Consider the following 20,563-nt stretch of genomic DNA (forward strand, 5'->3'; position numbering starts at 1 on the left):
GACCATGTGGCCACTTGCACACAGCAAGATCCCACAAAGTAACATTCTCTCAGAGCTTCAATATAGCAGCGGCCTTGACTTTGTGCTCTGTTTTCTGGAGTGGAGCTTGATGCTTTCGGGGTGACATCCATCTTACATAGAAACATAGAAAATAGGTGCAGGAGGAGGCCATTCGGAGCTAGCACCGTCATTCATTGTGATCATGGCTGATCGTCCCCAATCAATAACTCGTGCCTGCCTTCTCCCCATATCCCTTGATTCCACTAGCCCCTAGAGCTCTATCTAACTCTCTCTTAAATCCATCCATTGATTTGGCCTCCACTGCCCTCTGTGGCAGGGAATTCCGCAAATTCACAACTCTCTGGGTGAAAGCGTTTTTTCTCACCACAGTCTTAAATGGCCTCCCCTTTATTCTAAGACTGTGGCCCCTGGTTCTGGACTCGCCCAACATTGGGAACATTTTACCTATTATCTGGGGTACACAAAAAAGCTGGAGAAACTCAGCGGGTGCAGCAGCATCTATGGAGCGAAGGAAATAGGCAACGTTTCGGGCCGAAACCCTTCTTCAGACCTGCATCTGGCTTGTCCAGTCCTTTTATAATAGTCAGAGTGCCACTGAGGGTGGCACAGTGGTGCAGCGATAGAGTTCCTGCCTTGCAACGCTGGAGACCCGGGTTTGATCCTGACTCCAGCTGCTGTCTGTATGGAGTTTGCATGTTCGCCCCGTGACCGGCGTGCGTTTTCTCCGTTACCTCCGGTTTCCTCCCACACACCAAAAAAAGTACAGGTTTGTAGGATTAATTGCCTTGGTGTAATTTGAAATTGTCTCTAGTGTGTGTAGGATGGTGTTGGTGTGCGGGGAACGCTGGTCGGCGTGGACCAAAGGACCTGCGCTGTATCGCTAAACTAAACTAAACTAAACTAATCAGTGAAGGAACAACAACATATTTCCAAGTCATGGTGGTGTGTGGATTGGAGGAGAACCTCCAGTTATATAAATAAAAGCACCCACAATCTCAATGCTCTGCTCAGATACACAACACACGCTGCTAACCACGAGCGATAGTATATTTTTATATATTTGAAATTTGGTTTACAACCCGTTAACTGCCTCCACACGCCAGTGCCAAGGCACCGGCACTAATTTTATGCATTGTGAATCTGGAATTGCAGTCAAATCGGTGAGCTGGATGAAGATTTACTGCAGGTACAAGTTCCAGCATAATTGGGGGCCGTTATTGAACACTCAGTGTGTGTTTATTTGGCCGATCAACACAGAGCAATCTTCAAAATAAATAATTGATGATCTAGCGTTAATTTACTGTCTATCTTGAGGCAAATTCATGAACTGAGTGTCGTGTCCCCACATTAAACAATTGCAATGTCGATAAAGATCCCCGCACTGACTCCCCACTCTCCACAGATGCCGTTTAATAGATTTCACTGTCCTTGGTTATCAGCAGAAAAACTTGCCTGAGGGATTAACTCATGTTGAAATACACAAGAACAGGTTTGCTTTTTTAAAAAAAAAACCAACACTGAGTTAACCCCCTCTCTCTCTCTCTCGCTACCTTGTCATGCGTGGCACGGTGGCAGAGCGGTAGAGTTGCTGCCTTACAGCGCCAGAGACCCAGGTTCAATCCTGTCCTCAGGCTGTATGGACTTTGTTCGTTCTCCCAGTGACTGCGTGGGTTTCCCCCGGGTGCTCCGGTTTCCTCCCACACTCCAAAGACTTACAGGTTTGTAGGTTCATTGGCTTCGGTAAAAATTGTAAATTGTCCCCAGTGTGTGTAGGATAGTGTTAGGTGTACGGGACGATTGCTGGTCGGCGCGGACTCGGTGGGCCGGAGAGCTTGTTTCCGCGCTATGATTCTAAAGTCTAAAGTGTAAAGTAGAGGCACGCAGTGTTTGACAATCCTGGTCTAATATAAATAAATATATTCCTCCTTCTAAAAGCAAATCAAACCTGTCTTTACACCCTCACCTTTGATTGAATGATTTCTAGAAACATCATGGAAACAGGCCCTTCAGCCCACCGGGTTCCTGCCGACCATCGATCACCGTTTACCCTTGTTCGATGCTAAGAGGGAGTTAGATGTGGCCCTTGTGGCTAAAGGGATCAGGGGGTGTGGAGAGTAGGCAGGAACAGGATACTGAGTTGGATGATCAGCCATGATCATATTGAATGGCGGTGCAGGCTCGAAGGGCCGTGGCCTACTCCTGCACCTATTTTCTATGTTTCTATATGTTTCTATCTCACGTTTTCATCCACACACTAGGGGCAATTTATAGAGGACAATCTTCAAGCACAGACCTTTGGCATATGGGTGGAAACTCACAGGAAGAACAGATAACACTCGAGGTCAGGATCGAACCCGGGTCTCTGGCGCTGCTGCTTCTTCTTGCGTTTGATGAAGGAGAAGTCCGCAGCAGGGTGATGCCATCCGGTTCAACATCCGTAGGTGCCCGCCCTAAAAAGGGCGCTTGCCGAGCGGCTGCGCTGCTGCTGCTGTCTCTGTTTGTTGTCGTTTGCCTGACTGAGGTCAGTTGACGGGGCTCACCGCGGGGAGATCGACAACATGAGCCCCGTCTCTGGCGCTGTGAGGCAGTTGTGCCGCTGTGCTGCCCCTATTCAAGCCTGGTTCCATTCTTGTTTGCAAAGCCGAACAGTGTCTTCAATACTTTCACAGGAGGTTGTTTGGCCCATCATGACCATACTGGCTTTCAGCATAACAATCCTATCACTCCCTCCAGCCCTCCATTTTTCTGTCAGCTTTGAAACGTACTCTCTGTTACATGTGCCCTTCAACTCTTCTATAACTCCAGTGCATTCACCCACTCACAGTTTGGCAGTGACCCATTAAGTTGCCAGCCCATACGCCTTTGTGACGTCGGGAGGATTCGGGGGCACTCAGCAGAAAGCGAGATCTGTAAACTTCACACCAACAAGCCAAAATTCAGGATCGAACTTGGGTCCCTGAAGCTGTGAGGTATAGCATCATGCGGCGTGGAGATTACCCATGCGCCCCAACTTCCACAACATCTGCAAGAGGCGCCGCAGAAAGCATTTTATCGGGACGCATCACAGCTTGGTTTGGGAACAGCTCCATCCAAGACCGCAAGGAATCGCAGAGTATTGTGGACGCAGCTCAGACCATCACACAAACCAGCCTCCCTTCCATTGACTCCATTTACACCTGACGCTGCCTTGGCAAGGCCACCAGCATAATCAAGTACAAGTCTCACCCTGGTCACTCCCTATTTTCCCCTCTTCTCCCCTCTCCCATCTGGCAAGAGGTACAAAAGTATGAAAAGGCACACCTCTAGAATCAGGGACAGTTTCTTCCCAGCTGTTATGAGGCAACTGAACCATTCTATCAATAACAAGAGAGTAGGCCCTAAACTACTATCTACCTCATTGGAGACCCTTGGACTATTTATAATAGGACTTTACTGAGCTTTATCTTGCACTAAGCGTCATTCCCTTTATCATGTGCCTGTACACTGTACACTCAATTGCAATCATGTGTTGTCTTTCCACTGTCTGGTTAAGGCCCTGTCCCACGATCCAAATTTACCCAAGAGCTCTCCCGAGTTTAAAAAAAAAATCAAACTCGTGGTAAGTACGTAGAATATACATAGAATGTACGTCGGAGCTCGTGGATGTCTCATAGCAGCTCGTAATGCTAACGGCAGGTTGTCGGGAAACGCGGAAACTCTTGAAGTTTTTTTCAGCAGTGTGAAAAATTTCCAAGAGTAAAAAAATACTCGTGATGAAGTACCACAAGTTTGATTTTCTTTTTTAACTCGGGATAGCTCTTGGGTAAACTCGCATCGTGGGACATGAGCTTTAGCAGGCAACAAAGGTTTTCCACTGTACCTTGGTTCATGTCAATAAACTAAACTAAACTAAACTCAACACTTGTCCCTTTACCTCCCCCCTCGACTTCATTCAAGAACCCAAGCAGTCATTCCAGGTGCGACAGGTTTACCTGCATCTCCTCCAACCTCATCTACTGCATCCGCTGCTCTAGATGTCAGCAGATCTATATCGGTGAGACCAAGCGGAGGTTGGGCGATCGTTTCGCCGAACACCTCCGCTCGGTCCACAATAACCAACCTGACCTCCCGGTGGCTCAGCACTTCAACTCCCCCTCCCACTCCATATCCGACCTCTCTGTCCTGGGTCTCCTCCATGGCCAGAGTGAGCAACACCGGAAATTGGAGGAACAGCACCTCATATTCCGCTTGGGGAGTCTGCATCCTGGGGGCATGAACATTGAATTCTCCCAATTTTGTTAGCCCTTGCTGTCTCCTTCCCTTCCTCAGCCCTTCTGTTGTCTCCTCCCATCCCCCAGCCCTCGGGCTCCTCATCCTTTTTCCTTTCTTCTCCCTGCCCCCCCCCCTCCCATCAATCTGAAGAAGGGTTTCGACTCGAAACATTGCCTATTTCCTTCGCTCCATAAATGCTGCTATCTAATAAATGACCTATCTAATCTAGTCTCATTTGCCTGCATTCGACCCATATCCCTCTAAACCAAGGGTTCCCAACCTGAGGTAAATTTACTGCCGGGGGTAAATTTCGCCTATCCAGGGGGTAAATTTGTTGATTCTGGATTTGTACATATTTTTTCTCATTGACTGACTGTGTTTGGTTCTGGTATACCGGTATCTGTTCATCATTACAGATTACAGATTTCCTTTATTGTCATTCCGACCGAAGTCTGAACGAAATTTCGTGCCTGCAGTGCCTACAATAAAAAAACAACAATAAACACATATTAACATCCACCACAGTGAGTCCACCTAGCACATCCTCACTGTGATGGAGGCAAAAGTCTTAGGTCTGCAGTCTCTTCCCTCCTCTTCTCCCTCTGCGCTGAGGCGATACCCCACCGGTCGATGTTAAAAAAAAAAAAAAATTAAAAAAAAGTCCCACGGCTCAATCACCGCGCCCCGGGGTGGTCGAAGCTGCCGCCCACCAGTCCTGCTGACACAGCCGCTGGCTCGCGGCCGAACCCCAGACTCAGGTCACCATTAGTTGTTCATAAGTAAGTGAAATACCATTGTTATATGCAATTAAAGTTGCCAAGGGTAAACGGGCCGAAAAAGTTGGAAAACCCTGCTCTAAAACCTTTCCAATCTATGTACCTGTCCAAACGTCTTTTAAATATTGTTCTTGTACTTGCCCCTGACTACATCCTTTGGCAGTTTGTTCCAAATGCCCACCACCCTGTGTGTGAAAAGGTTGTTCCTCAAGTTCCTATAAACCCTTCCCCTCCCACTTTAAACCTATACCCACATGTTTAATCAATAATGTTTTACTATTAATGTTTAATGTTTTATGTGTCATTCCTAACTGTCACCGTATGTCATGTTCTCACTTGCGGGCGGAGCACCAAGGCAAATTCCTTGTATGTGAAAACTTGGCCAATACACTTATTCAATCATTCGTTCTCTACCTCTTGATTCCCTAGCCTTGGGGGGGGGGGGGGGGGGGGGACAGGGGGGGGGGAGACAGTGTGCATTCGCCCTATCTATGCCCCGCATCATTTTATGGTCAGGAAGCATCCGTGGAGGAATGCCTCCTGAGGTTTTGTTCCAGCAGTTGTGTCATCATGGCTTATTGTGCTCCAGGCCCCTGGAATCGACCCAGGCCCCTCACGGCCTTGAGATTAACATCCCCCAAACACCCAGACGCCGACAGTCCAGGCGTAGTTTCCCCCTCGTGTCTGCCCGTTCTGATCACCACGGTACAGGAAGGATATTGCAGCTTTGGACAGGGTGCAGAAGAGGCTCATCAGAACTCTGCCTGGTATAGAGGAGACTAGCTGTAAGGAGCAGTTGGACAAACCTGATTGTTCCCTCTAAAGCATCGGAGGTTGGGGGGCGACCTGATAGGAGTATATCCAATTATGGGAAGCGAGAATATCTAGAGGGCATAGTTTTAAGGTGAAGATGGACACAAAAAGCTGGAGTAACTCGGCGGGACAGGCAGCATCTCGGGAGGAAAGGAATAGGTGACCTTTCCAGTTTATACCCTTCTTCAGACCGTCCTTACACAATTTACAATTTTACTGAAGCCAATTAACCTACAAACCTGTACGTCCTTGGAGTGTGGAAAGTAAACAAAGCTCCCAGAGAAAACTCATGTTGTACAGACAGCAACCGTGGTCAGAATCGAACCCGGGTCCTTGGCGCTGTAAGGCAGCAACTCTACCGCTGCACCATTTGTGCCTCCATGAGGGGGTCCAACTTTAACGGAAATGAACAGCGCAAGTTTTTTAACACAGTTCCTGGAACGTGCTGCCAGAGGTAGTGGTGGAGGCAGCTACTATAGTGGTGTTTGAGAGAATTTTGATTAGGCACGTGGAATTAGCAGGGGAATGGAGGATGGAGGTGATTAGTATCCCCTTAGCAGAAGCGTCCACGTCACCGGGGCTGGAAACTGGGAAATATCCCGAGCTGATTCTGCCACCACCATCATCTATTGCGACAAGTGATGGCTCCCACTGATGGTTGCCGGAGGCTTGCGTCCTGTTCAGGACGGACATGACAGCGAGGTCAACATTTGTAACAGGATGGACACGAAAAGAAGACGAGGTGATCAGTCCAACTTGGCTGCATGTTCTGCACAGACATTGTGGGCCGAAGGGCCTGATACTCTGAGTACTGTGCCATATTTCTGCTAGGCAACGCTTACCCCTATGGGAGGGAGAGAGAGAGAGAGTCTTTAAGAAGGAACTGCAGATGCTGGAAAATCGAAGGTAGACAAAAAATGCTGGAGAAACTCAGCGGGTGCAGCAGCATCTATGGAGCAAAGGAAATAGGCAACGTTTCGGTCCGAAACCCTTCTTCAGAATTTGTTTGCTGGGATCCAGTATATTTGCAGGATATTTAGAATGTGTGTATGAGAGAGATTGAGAGGGATATGGACCAATATGGGTAAAGAAAAATGTTTCATAAAAATAAAAACTATATTTATGAATAGTATTTATAATAGATATATATAATACTATCTATATATATATATATATATATATATATATATATAGAGCATCTATTACAGTATATATATGTTTATACCACACTCCACTATATAGTATAGAATATAATATTATTATTAACGAGCTCCCAGAAGAAGAGGTAGTTGAGGCAGGTGCTGTCGCAACGTTTAGACAGGTACATGGATAGGATAGGTTTCGAGGGATGTGGGCCAAGCGCAGGCAGGTGGGATTTGTGTAGATGGGACATGCCGGCCAGCGTGGGCAAGTTGGGCAGAAGGGCCAGGTTCCACTAACTGCTTCTCCGCAAGATAACATTGGCGTCGCGCAACTTTTCTCTTCCGTGTGCGTGTTGCTCGGGCGAACTCTTGCACTCTCCGCCCTCTGCGCTGCAACGTTGTGGACGCGGGGCTTTAGCAACAGAGACCCGAGGGTGGGGAGAGGTGGGCTAGAATCTGCACTGATTTACCTCCCCTCTCCTCGTCTCCGCTCTTCTCCCCCCTCGCATCCCCTCCCCTCCCCTCTAACCCCTCCCACCCCCCCTCCCCTCCTCTAACCCTCCCCTCCTCTAACCCTCCCCTCCTCTAACCCTCCCATCCTCTAACCCTCCCCTTCCTCCTCTCCCCTCCCCTCTCCCTCTCTCTCCCCTCTCTCTCTCACACTTTCTCACTCCCTCTCTCTCCCACCCTCTCTTTCTCCCTTCCACCCTCTCCCACTCCCTCTCCCACTCCCCCTCCCCCTCTCTCCCTCCTTCTCTCCCTCCCCCCCCCTCTCCCCCCCTCCCTCCCCCCCCCCCCCCCCCCCCCCCCCCCTCCCTCTTCTCCCCCTCCCTCTCTTCCCCTCCCTCTCTTCCCCTCCCCTGTCCTCTACTCCCCTCTTCTCTTCTCCCCTCCCCTCTCTCATCCTCTAACCCTCCCCTCCTCTACCTCGCCTCCACCCACTACGTCCTCCCCTGTGTGAACCAGTGAACGTGGTCCTGCTTATCACACCCCTGAGAGTTAGTTGCTGGGCTGGGAATTTACTGAGTTTCACCAGGAGTGGGAGATTCCGACGCCAGTGTGTGTGGGTGTGCGTGTGAGAGAGTGTCAGTTTGCAGACAGGCAGGGGCGAGAGAGCTGGGACACACTCCGCGCATCATGGACTTTACTCTGCGCTTCTTCGCCCTGTCCCTCGCCCTGTGCTCGGCCGTCGCTTCCCCGTACGACGAGAGCGCCGTGTCTGACGGATTCTGCAGCCGGATCTTCAGGTCGCCGGGCAGCCGGAGAGAAGGCAACACCGGCTTCAGTCTTCGCATCGAGGGCAACCCCGAACACTACATCCCGGGCAACACGTACAGGGGTGAGTGGAGCTCCGGGCTTCCTCGTAGCACTGACTGCCACCTTGTCTGTGTGGGTGAGAGAGGCACTGTGTGTGTGTGTGTCACTGTGTGTGTGTGTCACTGTGTGTGTGTGTGTCACTGTGTGTGTGTGTGTGTGTCACCGTGTGTGTGTGTGTCACTGCGTGTGTGTGTCACTCTGTGTGTGTGTGTGTGTCACGGTGTGTGTGTGTCACTCTGTGTGTGTCACTGTGTGTGTGTGTGTGTCACTGTGTGTGTGTGTGTGTGTGTCACTGTGTGTGTGTGTGTCACTGTGTGTGTGTGTGTGTCACTGTGTGTGTGTGTGTGTGAGACTGTGTGTCACTGTGTGTGTCAGACACTGTGTGTGTGTGTGTGTCACTGTGTGTGTGCATGAGTGTGAGAGGCACTGGGTGAACGTGTGTGTTTTTCTCCGTGTGTGTGGGAGACAGACTCTTCCTCTCTGTGTCTCTCTTTGTAACTATGTGTCTCTCCCTTCCTCTCTGTGTGTATGTGAGAGAGAGAGAGATCTTTATTTTTCTCTAGAAACTCTCTGTGACTGTTTGTGACACAGTGTCTTCCTGTGTGTGTGTGTGTGTGAGAGAGAGAGGGTGAGAATGAGAGAGATATATTTCTCTTTCTTCAGCGACTGTCTCTCTGTCTGTCTATTTGTGATAGTGTGTCTCTCTCCTAAGACTATCTCCCGCTGTCTTTGTCTCTGTGACCGTGTGTGAGTGTATGATTGCCTCTCTTTATGTGACTGTCACTCTCCCTGTTTGTGTGTCTGTGTGTGTGTGTGTCTCGCTCTCCCTGTGTATGTGTGCCCTCTGTCTCTTTGCCTGCAACTATCCCTCCCTCGCTCTCTCTCTCTTTCTCGCGCGCACACACACACACACTCTATTTATCTGTACGTGCGCGTAGTTCTGTCTGCCTGTTGCAGTTTGTATTTTTCTCTCTGTCTTCCTCACTCCTGGTGTCTCTTTAAACCGAAAGACTATTTTGTGTGTGTGTGTCACCTTTCACTCTGTATGTGTGTGTGTGTGTTTGTGACTTTTATTATGTGTGTGTGTCTTTTACAGAGTGGGTGACTTTAATACTGTGTGCGTTTGTGTGTTTATAACTTTTCCTGTGTGTGTGTGAATTTTCCTGTATATGTGACTTTGTGTGTGTGTGTGTACCTTTCCCTGTGTGTGTGTGTGTGTATATATATATATATATATATATGTATATATGTATATATATATATATATATATGTATATATATATATATATATATTTGTGTGTGTGTATATATATAGGTGTGTGAATTTTCCTTTGTGTGTGTGTGTAACTTTTCCTGTGTGTGTGACTTTGTGTGTGTGTGTGTGTGTGTTTAACTTTTTGTGTGTGTGTGTGTATACTGTATATATAGGTGTGTGTATGTGTGTGTGATTTTCCTCTGTGTGTGTGTGACGCTGTGTGTGTGTATGTAACATTGTGTGTGTGTGTGTGTGTGTGTGTGTAACTTTTCCTGTGTGTGTGTGTGTATACAAGTGTGTGTGTGAATTTTCCAGTATGTGGGTGTGTGTGTATACGAGTGTGTGTGTGTGCGTGCGTGTGTGGGGCGGTGGTGCATGCGTGAGCATTGTATATTTCACTGTTTCCCTCTGCCATTGTTTCAGGGGCTTTCGCAATGTGTTTGCGAACCAAAATTCTCCCTGAAAAACAAAACAGAAATCCCATTGGTGATAAAGTTAACTGTTAAAATATCTCTCTCTCCGCGAGCTGAACCTTGCCACTGGCAGGACATTTGAAACCTATTTGCTAACTTGGGAGAGCTGGTGTCAGGATTTCCTGCATGGTCACCTTGTTGCTTCTTCCTCTCTTGTTTCAGCCACCCTCTCGGCCACACTCCCCTTCTATTTCCGGGGATTCACCATCATCGCTCTGCGGGAAGGTGAGGACGGACACAGGGAGGAGGATTACGCTGGGAATTTTCAGGTAAAGTGACATGGAGCATCACTCGTCCTTATTGCCCCCCCCACCCCCCCCCCCCCCCCCCCCCCCCCCCCCCCCCCCACCTCCATCCCCACCCCCTCGCTACCGTTATCCGCTCAATCTCCCCCTCCCCCATCCTCCCTCCCCATTCCACTGTTCTGTCCCCCCCCCCCTCAGCTCCCACCTCGTTCCCCACTCCTTCATTCTCACCCCCCCCTCCCCGAGCTCACCCCCCCCCCCAATAATTATTGCCCACTAATGGAAGTGTAAAATATTTGTTTTCAAATTCCAATTGCGTTTTTTGTGTACGTGTATGATTTCTAACAATGAACATTGTGTTGGAAATTCAATTGGGCCTTTTTGTTACAAATATATGAGTGAACAGGTCTGTACATATATATGCATATATGCCTCGCTCAATGGAAATGTGTTGGTCAAAGTGTGTGTGTGTTTATGGTGTGTGTGAGACTGAGAATGTATGTATCAGTGTGCGTACATTTGTGAAAACGTGAGCCGTGTGTGTGCGCAGTGTGCACATGAGTAGAGTATGTCAATGGTGAGCAGTGTGTACGTGTGAGCAGTGCGTGAGTGTGCGAAGAGTAATGTGTGTAAGAGTAGTGTGTGTGTGAGAGTAAATAGTGTGTGAGAGTAGATAGTGTGTGTGTGTATGAGAGAATAGTGTGCATGTGTGAGGATAAAGCGTGCATGTGTGTGTGTGAACAGAGTGGCTGTGGGAACAGTGTGTGTGTGTGTGTGACAATAGATAGAGTGTGTGTGAGGAGAGTGTCTGTGTCTGTGTCTGTGACAATAGATAGTGTGTGAGAGGATAGTGTGTGTGTGTGTGACAATAGTGTGTGATAGAGTGTGTGTGTGTGTGTGTGTGTGTGTGTGTGAAGCCTGTGTCATTTGTGTGAAAATAAAGAGAATTTAATGGAAAAAAAAATGTCCTGGAATTAAAATAATTCCCGAATGAAATCTCTAAACTGCAGCCAACATGTACCCCCTGCCCACAAGCTGCCCGCTGCCTCACTTCCCCTAAAGCACCCAGTGCATGTCATGTTTGCTGATTTTATATTCAGAGATTAAATAGTTTCAAATTTGGGTTATCATTGTGCAAATATAAAATACACAATCCCATCCTGTCTTTATTTAGGTTGCTGTCTCTTTACTCTCCATTTCCCATGCATTATACATCCAACACAACTGGCAGCCAGTGCCTTTGCTATTTGTAGACTGCGCTAAATTAATCTTGTTCATTTCAAATTATCTGGTAATTTATTTTCAAGAGATTACATTTCTCTTTTCAGTGTTATTTATTTTGTTTAATTCAAGTGATTGGATAATTCAAAACCAATTTTGGCACCATGATGACTTTGAATTGTTTGGGCTTTGAACGATCAGGTTGCAGAGTGTCACTCCTTCCTGAGTTGCTTTCTACACAGTGTTGCTCCTTGCTAAATTATCTCGAATCAGACTAAAGATTAAACCTTCCAAATGCTTTGAAAGCTTTGTCCAAATTGCTGTGAATCAATGCCCGTTAAAGCATTAATGTAACAATCAGAGATGAAGAAGGGTCTCGACCTGAAACGCCACCTATTCCTTTTCTCCGGCGATGCTGTCAGACCCGCTGAGTTACTCCAGCCTTTTTGTGTCTATCCTCTGCATCTGCAGTTCCTACCTACACTTTTTTATACAATGCAACATTTGGACCTGGTATTGTATTGTGTTTTGTTCTGTTCTCGAGAGGCAACCTTGAGTGGTCGATGGTAGATGGTCGATGGCTCTTCATTGTTACTTGTGCAAACGCACAGTGACATTCTGGTTTTGCATACAGTTCAGTAAAGTATTGCCACACCCAAGCACAATCCACGATTAGCAAAGTGTACAGCAGTAGACAGCTGAGACTGCATGCAAGGGGCAACAGGTTCGGCGCCATTCCAAAGTCCGGTCCACGCTCTAGGTCTTACGGAGTGGAGCCCGATCCAGCCGAGTCCCAGGCTGCTGCAAGGCCTGCAGCCGTCACCTTTGTCTGAATTGTCCAGCGAACCGACCCTAACCCACTCCTCGCCCGTGAAACTTTTTTTAAAAATTTAAGCAAAAAAATAGGTTTATTCAAGTATTTACAATACTATTTACATTCTATTTCCCCCCCCCCTCCCCCCCTCCCCACCCCCCGCTGTGCCCAGCGGTCCCAGAAATCCCGTACAGGTGTCAGAGGTTGTGGGGGGAAAGTAGGAGAATGGGGTTGGGAGGGAGAGATAGATCTGCAATGATTGAGTGGCAGAGTGACTTGATGGGCCAAATGGCCTAATTCTACTCCTACTTCTTTATGACCTTATGAAATTCCCCAGGATGCCCGTGGACAGTGCGTAGTCCCTCTCTAAAACCACCGGACGTAACCCTGGAAACGGCGCAGGCGGGTGGCTCGGGCAGTGCCCTCTTCATCCTGGCACCGTGAACCACCATGCCCTGGGAACGCCTCCGGCAGCCGACCTTGAGGCCAGACCTCGGTTCTCTCACTGACCGGCCTTGCTCCTCGCGTCCATTAGTGTTGGCACCCTCCTCTCTGGTTTCTAATCTTTGGGGTGCAAGCAGGGGCTGGGCTCGACGGCTTCACCCTACAGGTCTTCTGCGTCCGGCCGAACTCAAGAAGGATGCATTTGCCTTGGTGCTTAAAAATAATTTCATGGGATTTATTACCTGATGGAGATATTTAAAATTAGACGAGGCAAAGGAAGGGTAGAAAGACTCCACAGATACAGCGCGGAACCAGGCCCTTCGGCCCACCGGGTCCGTGCCAGCCAGCGATCGCCCCTTACGCCAGCACTATCCTACACATTAGAGACAATTTTACCATTTTTACTGAAGCCAGTTGACCTACAAACCTGTACGTCTTTGGAGAGTGGACGGAAACCAGAGCACCTGGAGAAAACCCACGCAGTCCCAGGGAGAACATATAAACTCCGTACTCATAGAACCCGTAGTCTGGGTCGAAGCCAGGTCTCTGGCACTGTAGGGCAGTAACTCTATTGCTGCACCACTCTGCTGCACCTTTGATCGTGAGAACCTTTTTCCCAGGTTGGAGATGTCAAAGTTTAGAGGGCATGGATGTAAGGTGAGAGGGGTCAAATTTAAAGAAGATGAGCGGGGCAAGTTTTTTTTCTACACACTAGGAGTGGTGGGTGCCAGGGACATGCTGTTAGGGGTGGTGGTGGAGGCATTTAAATGGTTTTTAAACAGGCACAGGCAGAGGAGATAGGTTTATATTGGCATCATGTTTGGCACAATCATTGTGGGCTGAAGGAACAGTTCCTGTGCTACACTGTTCTGTGCTCTATGTGGGGAAAATCCAGCATTCATTTCCCACCATCAAAACAGACTGGCATGCAAGGGGTAGTTCAGGGTTGATTGCATACTGTGGATCGCGAGTAATGTATGCATCTGGCTGGGGAATGACGGAAGATTTCCCCACTCTCAGACGACACTAGTGAACAACCCGATCAAAATGCTAGAGTAACTCAGTGGGACAGGCAGCATCCCCGGAGAGAAGGAATGGGTGACGTTTCCTGTCGAGACCCTTCATCAGGCTGAGGGTCCGGTTGGGGCAAGACCCCTCACCAGACAAAAGGCTGAGGGCGTTGGTTGCAACTTCCTTGGGATTTATAGATCAGCATAAGAAACTTGACAATAGCTTTAATTGTATGAATACATTCATCTTATATATTTACATGTTCTACATTCAGCCTTGAAGATATGCTAAGGTCAGCATGTAATTGTTGATGCAGACTGGGCGGTCATTTCGCTGAACAACTTCCCACCCCGTCCGCCACAAAGTCTCCCGGTTGCCAAACATTTTAACTCCCTTTCCCATTCCCACATTGACCTTTCTGTACAGGGCCTCCTCCGTGGTAAAAGTGAGGCCATATGCAAATTGGAGGAACATCATCTCGTATTTTGCTTGGGCAGTTTACCACCCGGCGGTATGAACATTGATTTCTCTAAATTCAAGTAACCCTTGCATTCCCTCTCTCTCCGCCCCTTCCCCACCCTAGTCATCCTGCTAGTTCCACTGTCCACATCCATGTATCCCTTTGTGATCATCTCTTTTTCACAGCCAACAATGGACCATTGTGGGCTCCACCTTTCCTTGGTCGTCGGTACCAGCTCCGATTTGTTCTGAAGCTTTTCATACCTCTAGTTTCCCTCTCCCCTGACTCTCGGTTTGAAGAAGGGTCTCGCCCTGAAAAGACATCTATTCCTTTTCTCCAAAGATGCTGCCTGACCCACTGAGTTACTCCGGCATTTTGTGGTCTATCTTCGATGTAAACCAGCATCTGCAGTTCTCTCCTGCACATGTAATTGTTCATAAGTGAGTGGAATAGAATTAGGCCAATCGGCCCATCAAGTCTACTCCGCCATTCAATCATGGCGGATCTATCTCTCCCTTCTAACCCCATTCTCCTGCCTTCTCCTTACAACTCCTGATACCTGTACTAATCAAGAATCTATCTATCTCTGCCTTAAAAATATCCACTGACTTGGTCTCTACAGCGTTCAGTGGCAAAGAATTCCACAGATTCACCACCCTCTGAATAAATAAATTCCTCCTCATCGCCTTCCTAACAAAACGTTCTTTAATTCTGAGGCCATGACCTCTAGCCCTAGACTCTCCCACTAGTGGAAACATCCCCTCCACATCCACTCTATCCAAGCCTTTCACTATTCTGTATGATTCAATGAAGAACCCACTCATTCTTCTAAACTCCAGCGAGTACAGGCCCAGTGCCAACTAATGCTTATCATAGGTTAGCCAACTCATTCCTGGGATCATTCTTGTAAACCTCCTCTGGACCCTCTCCATGCCCAGCACATCCTTACTCAGATATGGTACCCAAAATTGCTCACAATATTCCAAATGCGGCCTTACCAGCACCTTATAGAGCCTCTGCATTACATCCCTGTTTTTGTATACAAGCCCTCCTAAAATAAATGGTAGCACTAACACTGTCCTAAGCACACTAGGGACAATTTACAATTTTATCAAAGCCAATGAACCTACAAATCTGGACGTCTTTGGAGTGTGGGAGGAAATCGAAGATCTCGGAGAAAACCCAAGCAGGTCACAGGGAGAACATGCAAGCTCCGTATAGACAGCACCCGTAGTCGGGATCGAACCCGGGTCTCTGGCGCCGTAAGGCAGCAACCGTGCCAGCCCTTGGAGTTACGAGTCTAACATTGCGTATTTACCACTGACGAAGCTTCTCCGTTGCCTCCCACTCTGAATATGCAGATAGTTGACCACGAGGACTCGCAGTTCATGACCAACTGCCCGTACGCTGTGACGGAGAGCACCCCCAGGAGGAGGACACGCGTCCAGGTGTTGTGGACGGCACCGGCCTCTGGATCAGGCTGCCTCGTGCTGAAGTAAGTGGTGGCTCACATCCGGTGTCCGCTCCAGCCCAGGTTTCAGCTGCCCCAGCTGATAACTCCACACCCACCCACACACTGGTGCAGAGAAGATGTACGAGGAAGCTGTGGGGAGGGGAGCAATAGGGAGGTGGCGGGACAGTCATTTGGCCCATCGCTTTCTCAACCTTCCCGAGAGTCACAGACCTGTACAGCACAGAAACAGGCCTTTCAGCCCACCTTGACCGTGACAACCAAGCTGACATTCTGGCCTCGTGTCAGTTGTCTGCATTAGGCCCATAGCTTTCTCAACCTTTCCTATCCATATATCTGTGTTTTTAAGGTTGTCATTGTGCCCTACCCTGTAGCTTCCTCTGACAGCTCATTCCTGAGTGAAACATTGCACCTCAGGTTCCTCTTAAATCTCTCCCCTCCCTCCCTAAGTCTATTCCCTATACTATTGGAAACCTCTGCCCTGGGAAAAAAGACTCTTCGTGATCTTGTACACCTCAATAATAAGGGTCACCCCTCAGTTTCCTACATTTCAAAAAAATGTCCCAACCTATCCACCCTCTCCTTTTAACTCAAGCCCACACATCCGGCTTACATCCCGGTGAATCTCTTCTGCACCCTTTCCAACGTAATGACATTCTTCCTATAGCCGGGTGACCAGAACTGCACACAGCGCTCCAAGTGTTAAGGGCATGTCCCACGATACGAGTTTACCCAAGAGCTCTCCAGAGTTTTAAAAAAAAAAATCAAACTCGTGCTAAGTATGTAGAATGTACGTAGCGGGCACGTCGGAGCTCGGGGACGTCTCGTAGCGGCTCGTAACGCTAACGGCAGGTACTCGGGAAACGCGGTAAGCTCGTGAAACTCGTGAAGTTTTTACAACAGTGTGAAAAATTTCCAAGAGTAAAAAAATACTCGTGATGAAGTACCACGAGTTTGGATTTTTGATTTTAACTCGAGGGAGCTCTTGGGTAAATTCGCATCGTGGGACAGGCCCTTTAAGAGTATTGTGTTGAGTTTTGGCCACCCTTCTCTTGGAAGGATGTCGTTCAGTTGGAAAGAGTGCAGAGAAGATTGTTGAGGATGTTACCAGGATAGAGGGCCTGAACTATGAGGAGAGAATGGACAGGCTTGGACTTTATTCCTTGTAGCGCTGAAACATAGAAACATAGAAAATAGGTGCAGGAGTAGGCCATTCGGCCCTTCGAGCCTGCACTGCCATTCAATATGATCTTGGCTGATCATCCAACTCGGTATCCTGTACCTGCCTTCTCTCCATACCCCCTGATACCTTTAGCCACAAGGGCCACATCTAACTCACTCTTAAATATAGCCAATGAACTGGCCTCAACTACCTTCTGTGGCAGAGAATTCCAGAGATTCAACACTCTCTGTGTGAAAAATGTTTTTCTCATCTCGGTCCTAAAAGATTTTCTCCTTATCCTTAAACTGTGACCCCTTGTTCTGGACTTCCCCAACATCGGGAACAATCTTCCTGCATCTAGCCTGTCCAACCCCTTAAGAATTTTGTAAGTTTCTAGAAGATCCCCCCTCAATCTTCTAAATTCTAGCGAGTACAAGCCGAGTCTATCCAGTCTTTCTTCATATGAAAGTCCTGACATCCCAGGAATCAGTCTGGTGAACCTTCTCTGTACTCCCTCTGTGGCAAGAATGTCTTTCCTCAGATTAGGAGACCAAAGCTGTACGCAATACTCCAGGTGTGGTCTCACCAAGACCCTGTACAATTGCAGTAGAACCTCCCTGCTCCTATACCCAAATCCTTTTGCTATGAATGCTAACATACCATTCGCTTTCTTCACTGCCTACTGCACCTGCATGCCTGAAGGTTGAGGAGTGATCTTGAGGAGTGTATAAGATCAGGAGTAGAATAAATAGAGTGAATGGACAGAGTCTTTTATCAAGGGTCGGGGAATCAAGAACTAGAAAACATGGGTTTAAGGTGAGAGGAGTAAGATTTAAAAGGGACATGAGGGTCAACCTTTTTACACAGAGGATGGTTGGCTTTGGGTGTTGGTGTGACCGTGAAGTTCATTGAAGAAACCTTTACATGGCATTTGGTGTGGACATGGAATATGCTGTAGGTACAATAACAACATTTAAAAGATATTTGGACAGGTACATGGATAGGAATGGTTAAGGGAGACATGTGTCAAATGCAGGCTAATAGGACTAAGATGCGCTCCAAAATGCTGGAGTAACTCAGTGGGACAGGCAGCATCTCTGGAGAGAAGGAATGAGTGACATTTTGGGTCGAGACCCTTCTTCAGACTTAGCTTAGCAGGATGAACTCAGATGGGCATCTTGCACAGCATGGATGCTGCTGTATGATATTTTCACACAAAATTCCCTAAAGTAGCTTCTGGTGATTTGCCTGAGCTGCAGAATTTGCCAGTGCAATCAGGGAAAATTCTGTGAAAGTGGCTTCAATCTCAGCTTTTTAACAACCGCTAACAGTTTAAAATACCATGAAATGCTTATGCTTTGTTGCATGTGATCTGTGCGACATTGAAGGCATAATTACTGCTTAACAATCTATCTGCTCCAATATTAAAAGCAATTAAGATAATTTACATTGATATTTCAAAATACAAGAGCTTTTATCATACTATAAAATTACATGATATTTCAGCTTCCACTTGAGTCGTGTGCAAATGCGAGAATCTTTCAAGAGTCAAAAATCTTTAATTGTCATATGTTTCGGCAGCGGAACAATGCAATTATTCAGTCTGAAGAAGGATCGTGACCTGAAATGTCACTTATCTATGTTCTGCAAGGATGCTGCCTGTCCCGTTGAGTTACTGCAGCATTTTGTGTCATAGAAACATAGAAAATAGGTGCAGGAGGATGCCATTCGGCCCTTCGAGCCAGAACTGCCATTCATTGTGATCATGGTTGATCGTCCACAATCAATAACCCGTGCCTGCCTTCTCCCCATATCCCTTGATTCCATTAGCCCCGAGAGCTCTATCTAATTCTCTCTTAAATCCATCCAGTGATTTGGCCTCCACTGCCCTCTTTCCAATGAGATTTTTACTTGCTGCAGTTTAACAGGCCCATTAACGCAATTACAGAGATGTTAATATATAATATTGGGCTTATGTCGCAGCGGTAGAGTTGCTCCCTTAAAGCGTCAGAGACCCGGGTTCGATCCTGACTATGGGTGCTGTCTGTACAGAGTTTGTACGTTCTCCTTGTGACCATGTGTTTCCTCCAGGCGCTCCGGTTCCCTCCCACACTCCAAAGACGTACAAGTTTTGTGGGTTAATTGGCTTTGGTAAAATTGTAAATTGTTCCTATTGTGGGATAGTGTTAATGTATGGGGTGATCGCTGGTCAGCACGGAATCGGGGGGCCGAAGGGCCTGTTTCCGCACTCTATCTCTGAAGCCTAAAGACTAATCAATAGCACAATAACTTAATAATCAGCAACTCTAGGTGACCATTATAGTGCAAAACCAAAGTCGCTAGTGCGACCGAACGCAAGATCAGAGTTGCGGAGGAGATTTTGCACCCGTTGTAATGTTTTAAAAGTAAAATAAAAACTGTATGTGAGATTTCTTTCATGAGTTTGGCTGCCCTGTCAAATATTGGGAGAGGTAGTGTCCTTTACCAAAGAGATCCTGCGATGATCGTGATAGCATGATACAGTGTTGGCATCGAGTGGCATCACAGACGACAGGTTTTAGTCCAAGGTTTACTGCAACATATTTGCAGACGTACATCAAGGCAAAGCAAGTGGCCAACTCCCTTCAACAAGGCAGCACGGTGGTACAACCAATAGAGGCGCTGCCTCACAGCGCCCCAAGACCCAGGTTCAAGCCTAACCTCCGGTGCTACCTTTGTGGATTTTGTACGTTCTCCCTGTGACCCCGTGGGTTTTCTCCGGGTGCTCCGGTTTCTTCCCCACACTCCTAAGGCGTACAGAATTGTAGGTTAATTGGCTTCAGTAAAATTGTAATTGGCCCCTGAGTGTAAGATAGTGCTAGTGTATGGGTTGATCTCAGGTTGGCACAGACTGGGTGGGCCGAAGGGCCTGTCTCCACACTGTGTCTCTAGCGTCTAAAGGCATTGGTTCAAACCTCATCCCAGGCAATGCAACACTCCCTCAGTATCGTGCTGTGAAGATCAACTTAGATGTTGCAATTCAAATCTCCGGAGCGGTGCTTGAACCTTCTGAGCTGTGACTCTGCACTGAAGAACTGCTCTTGTCGATTCAATAACATGCTTAGAATCTTATCCTTGCTTTTTCCCCCCACCCTGCACGGCAAGCTGTGCTGCTTTCTCCTTTCACCTGATTCACCTGTGGGCCTTATGCATCAGACAAGTTCATTGTTGCAAAGAGATACAGACACAAGGTGCTGGAGTAACTCAACGGGTCAGGCAGGCATCTCTGGAGAAAAAGGACAGGTGACGATTTGGGTCGGGACCAGCCCTGAAACGTTATCTATCCTTTTTTACCACAGATGCTGTCTGCCACACTGAGTTACTCCAGCACTTTGTGCCTATCTTGGGTATAAACCAGCATCTGCAGTTCATTGTTGCACTGTTTTAACTGGGCTATAATGCGGCTGGATTGAACAAACCAAGCAAGATCAATCTTCTGCAGTACACACAGGGAGGGTGTGAATCTGAAATTAAATTAACGGACCAGCGAAAATGTGTCATTTTTAAATCTACAATGAGAAAACCAGAGGATCGCAGTCATTTAATTATTTTTTTAGTGTCTGAACCATTGGAATTTAAAGCTATTTAAATTTTGCAGTTGTGGCAGTTCAGCTTTTAATTTAGTTTAGTTTTAGAGATACCTGTACA

General features: G+C 47.5%; 1 protein-coding gene across 1 annotated transcript in view; it reads left to right on the forward strand.

Moving 5' to 3' along the window:
* Nucleotides 1-7,903: 7,903 nt before the first annotated feature.
* The window catches only part of LOC129705634 (spondin-1-like), a 197,681-nt gene continuing 185,021 nt past the window's right edge, over nt 7,904-20,563 (forward strand). Inside the window, exons 1-3 of the mRNA XM_055649286.1 lie at nt 7,904-8,342; nt 10,211-10,317; nt 15,605-15,738. Of these exons, the coding sequence (XP_055505261.1) occupies nt 8,141-8,342; nt 10,211-10,317; nt 15,605-15,738 (443 nt within the window). The 5' untranslated portion in view covers nt 7,904-8,140. The remainder of the gene's footprint in view (nt 8,343-10,210; nt 10,318-15,604; nt 15,739-20,563) is intronic.

Source organism: Leucoraja erinacea, chromosome 18 (assembly GCF_028641065.1).
Source record: "Leucoraja erinacea ecotype New England chromosome 18, Leri_hhj_1, whole genome shotgun sequence".
Lineage (NCBI taxonomy): Eukaryota > Metazoa > Chordata > Chondrichthyes > Rajiformes > Rajidae > Leucoraja > Leucoraja erinaceus.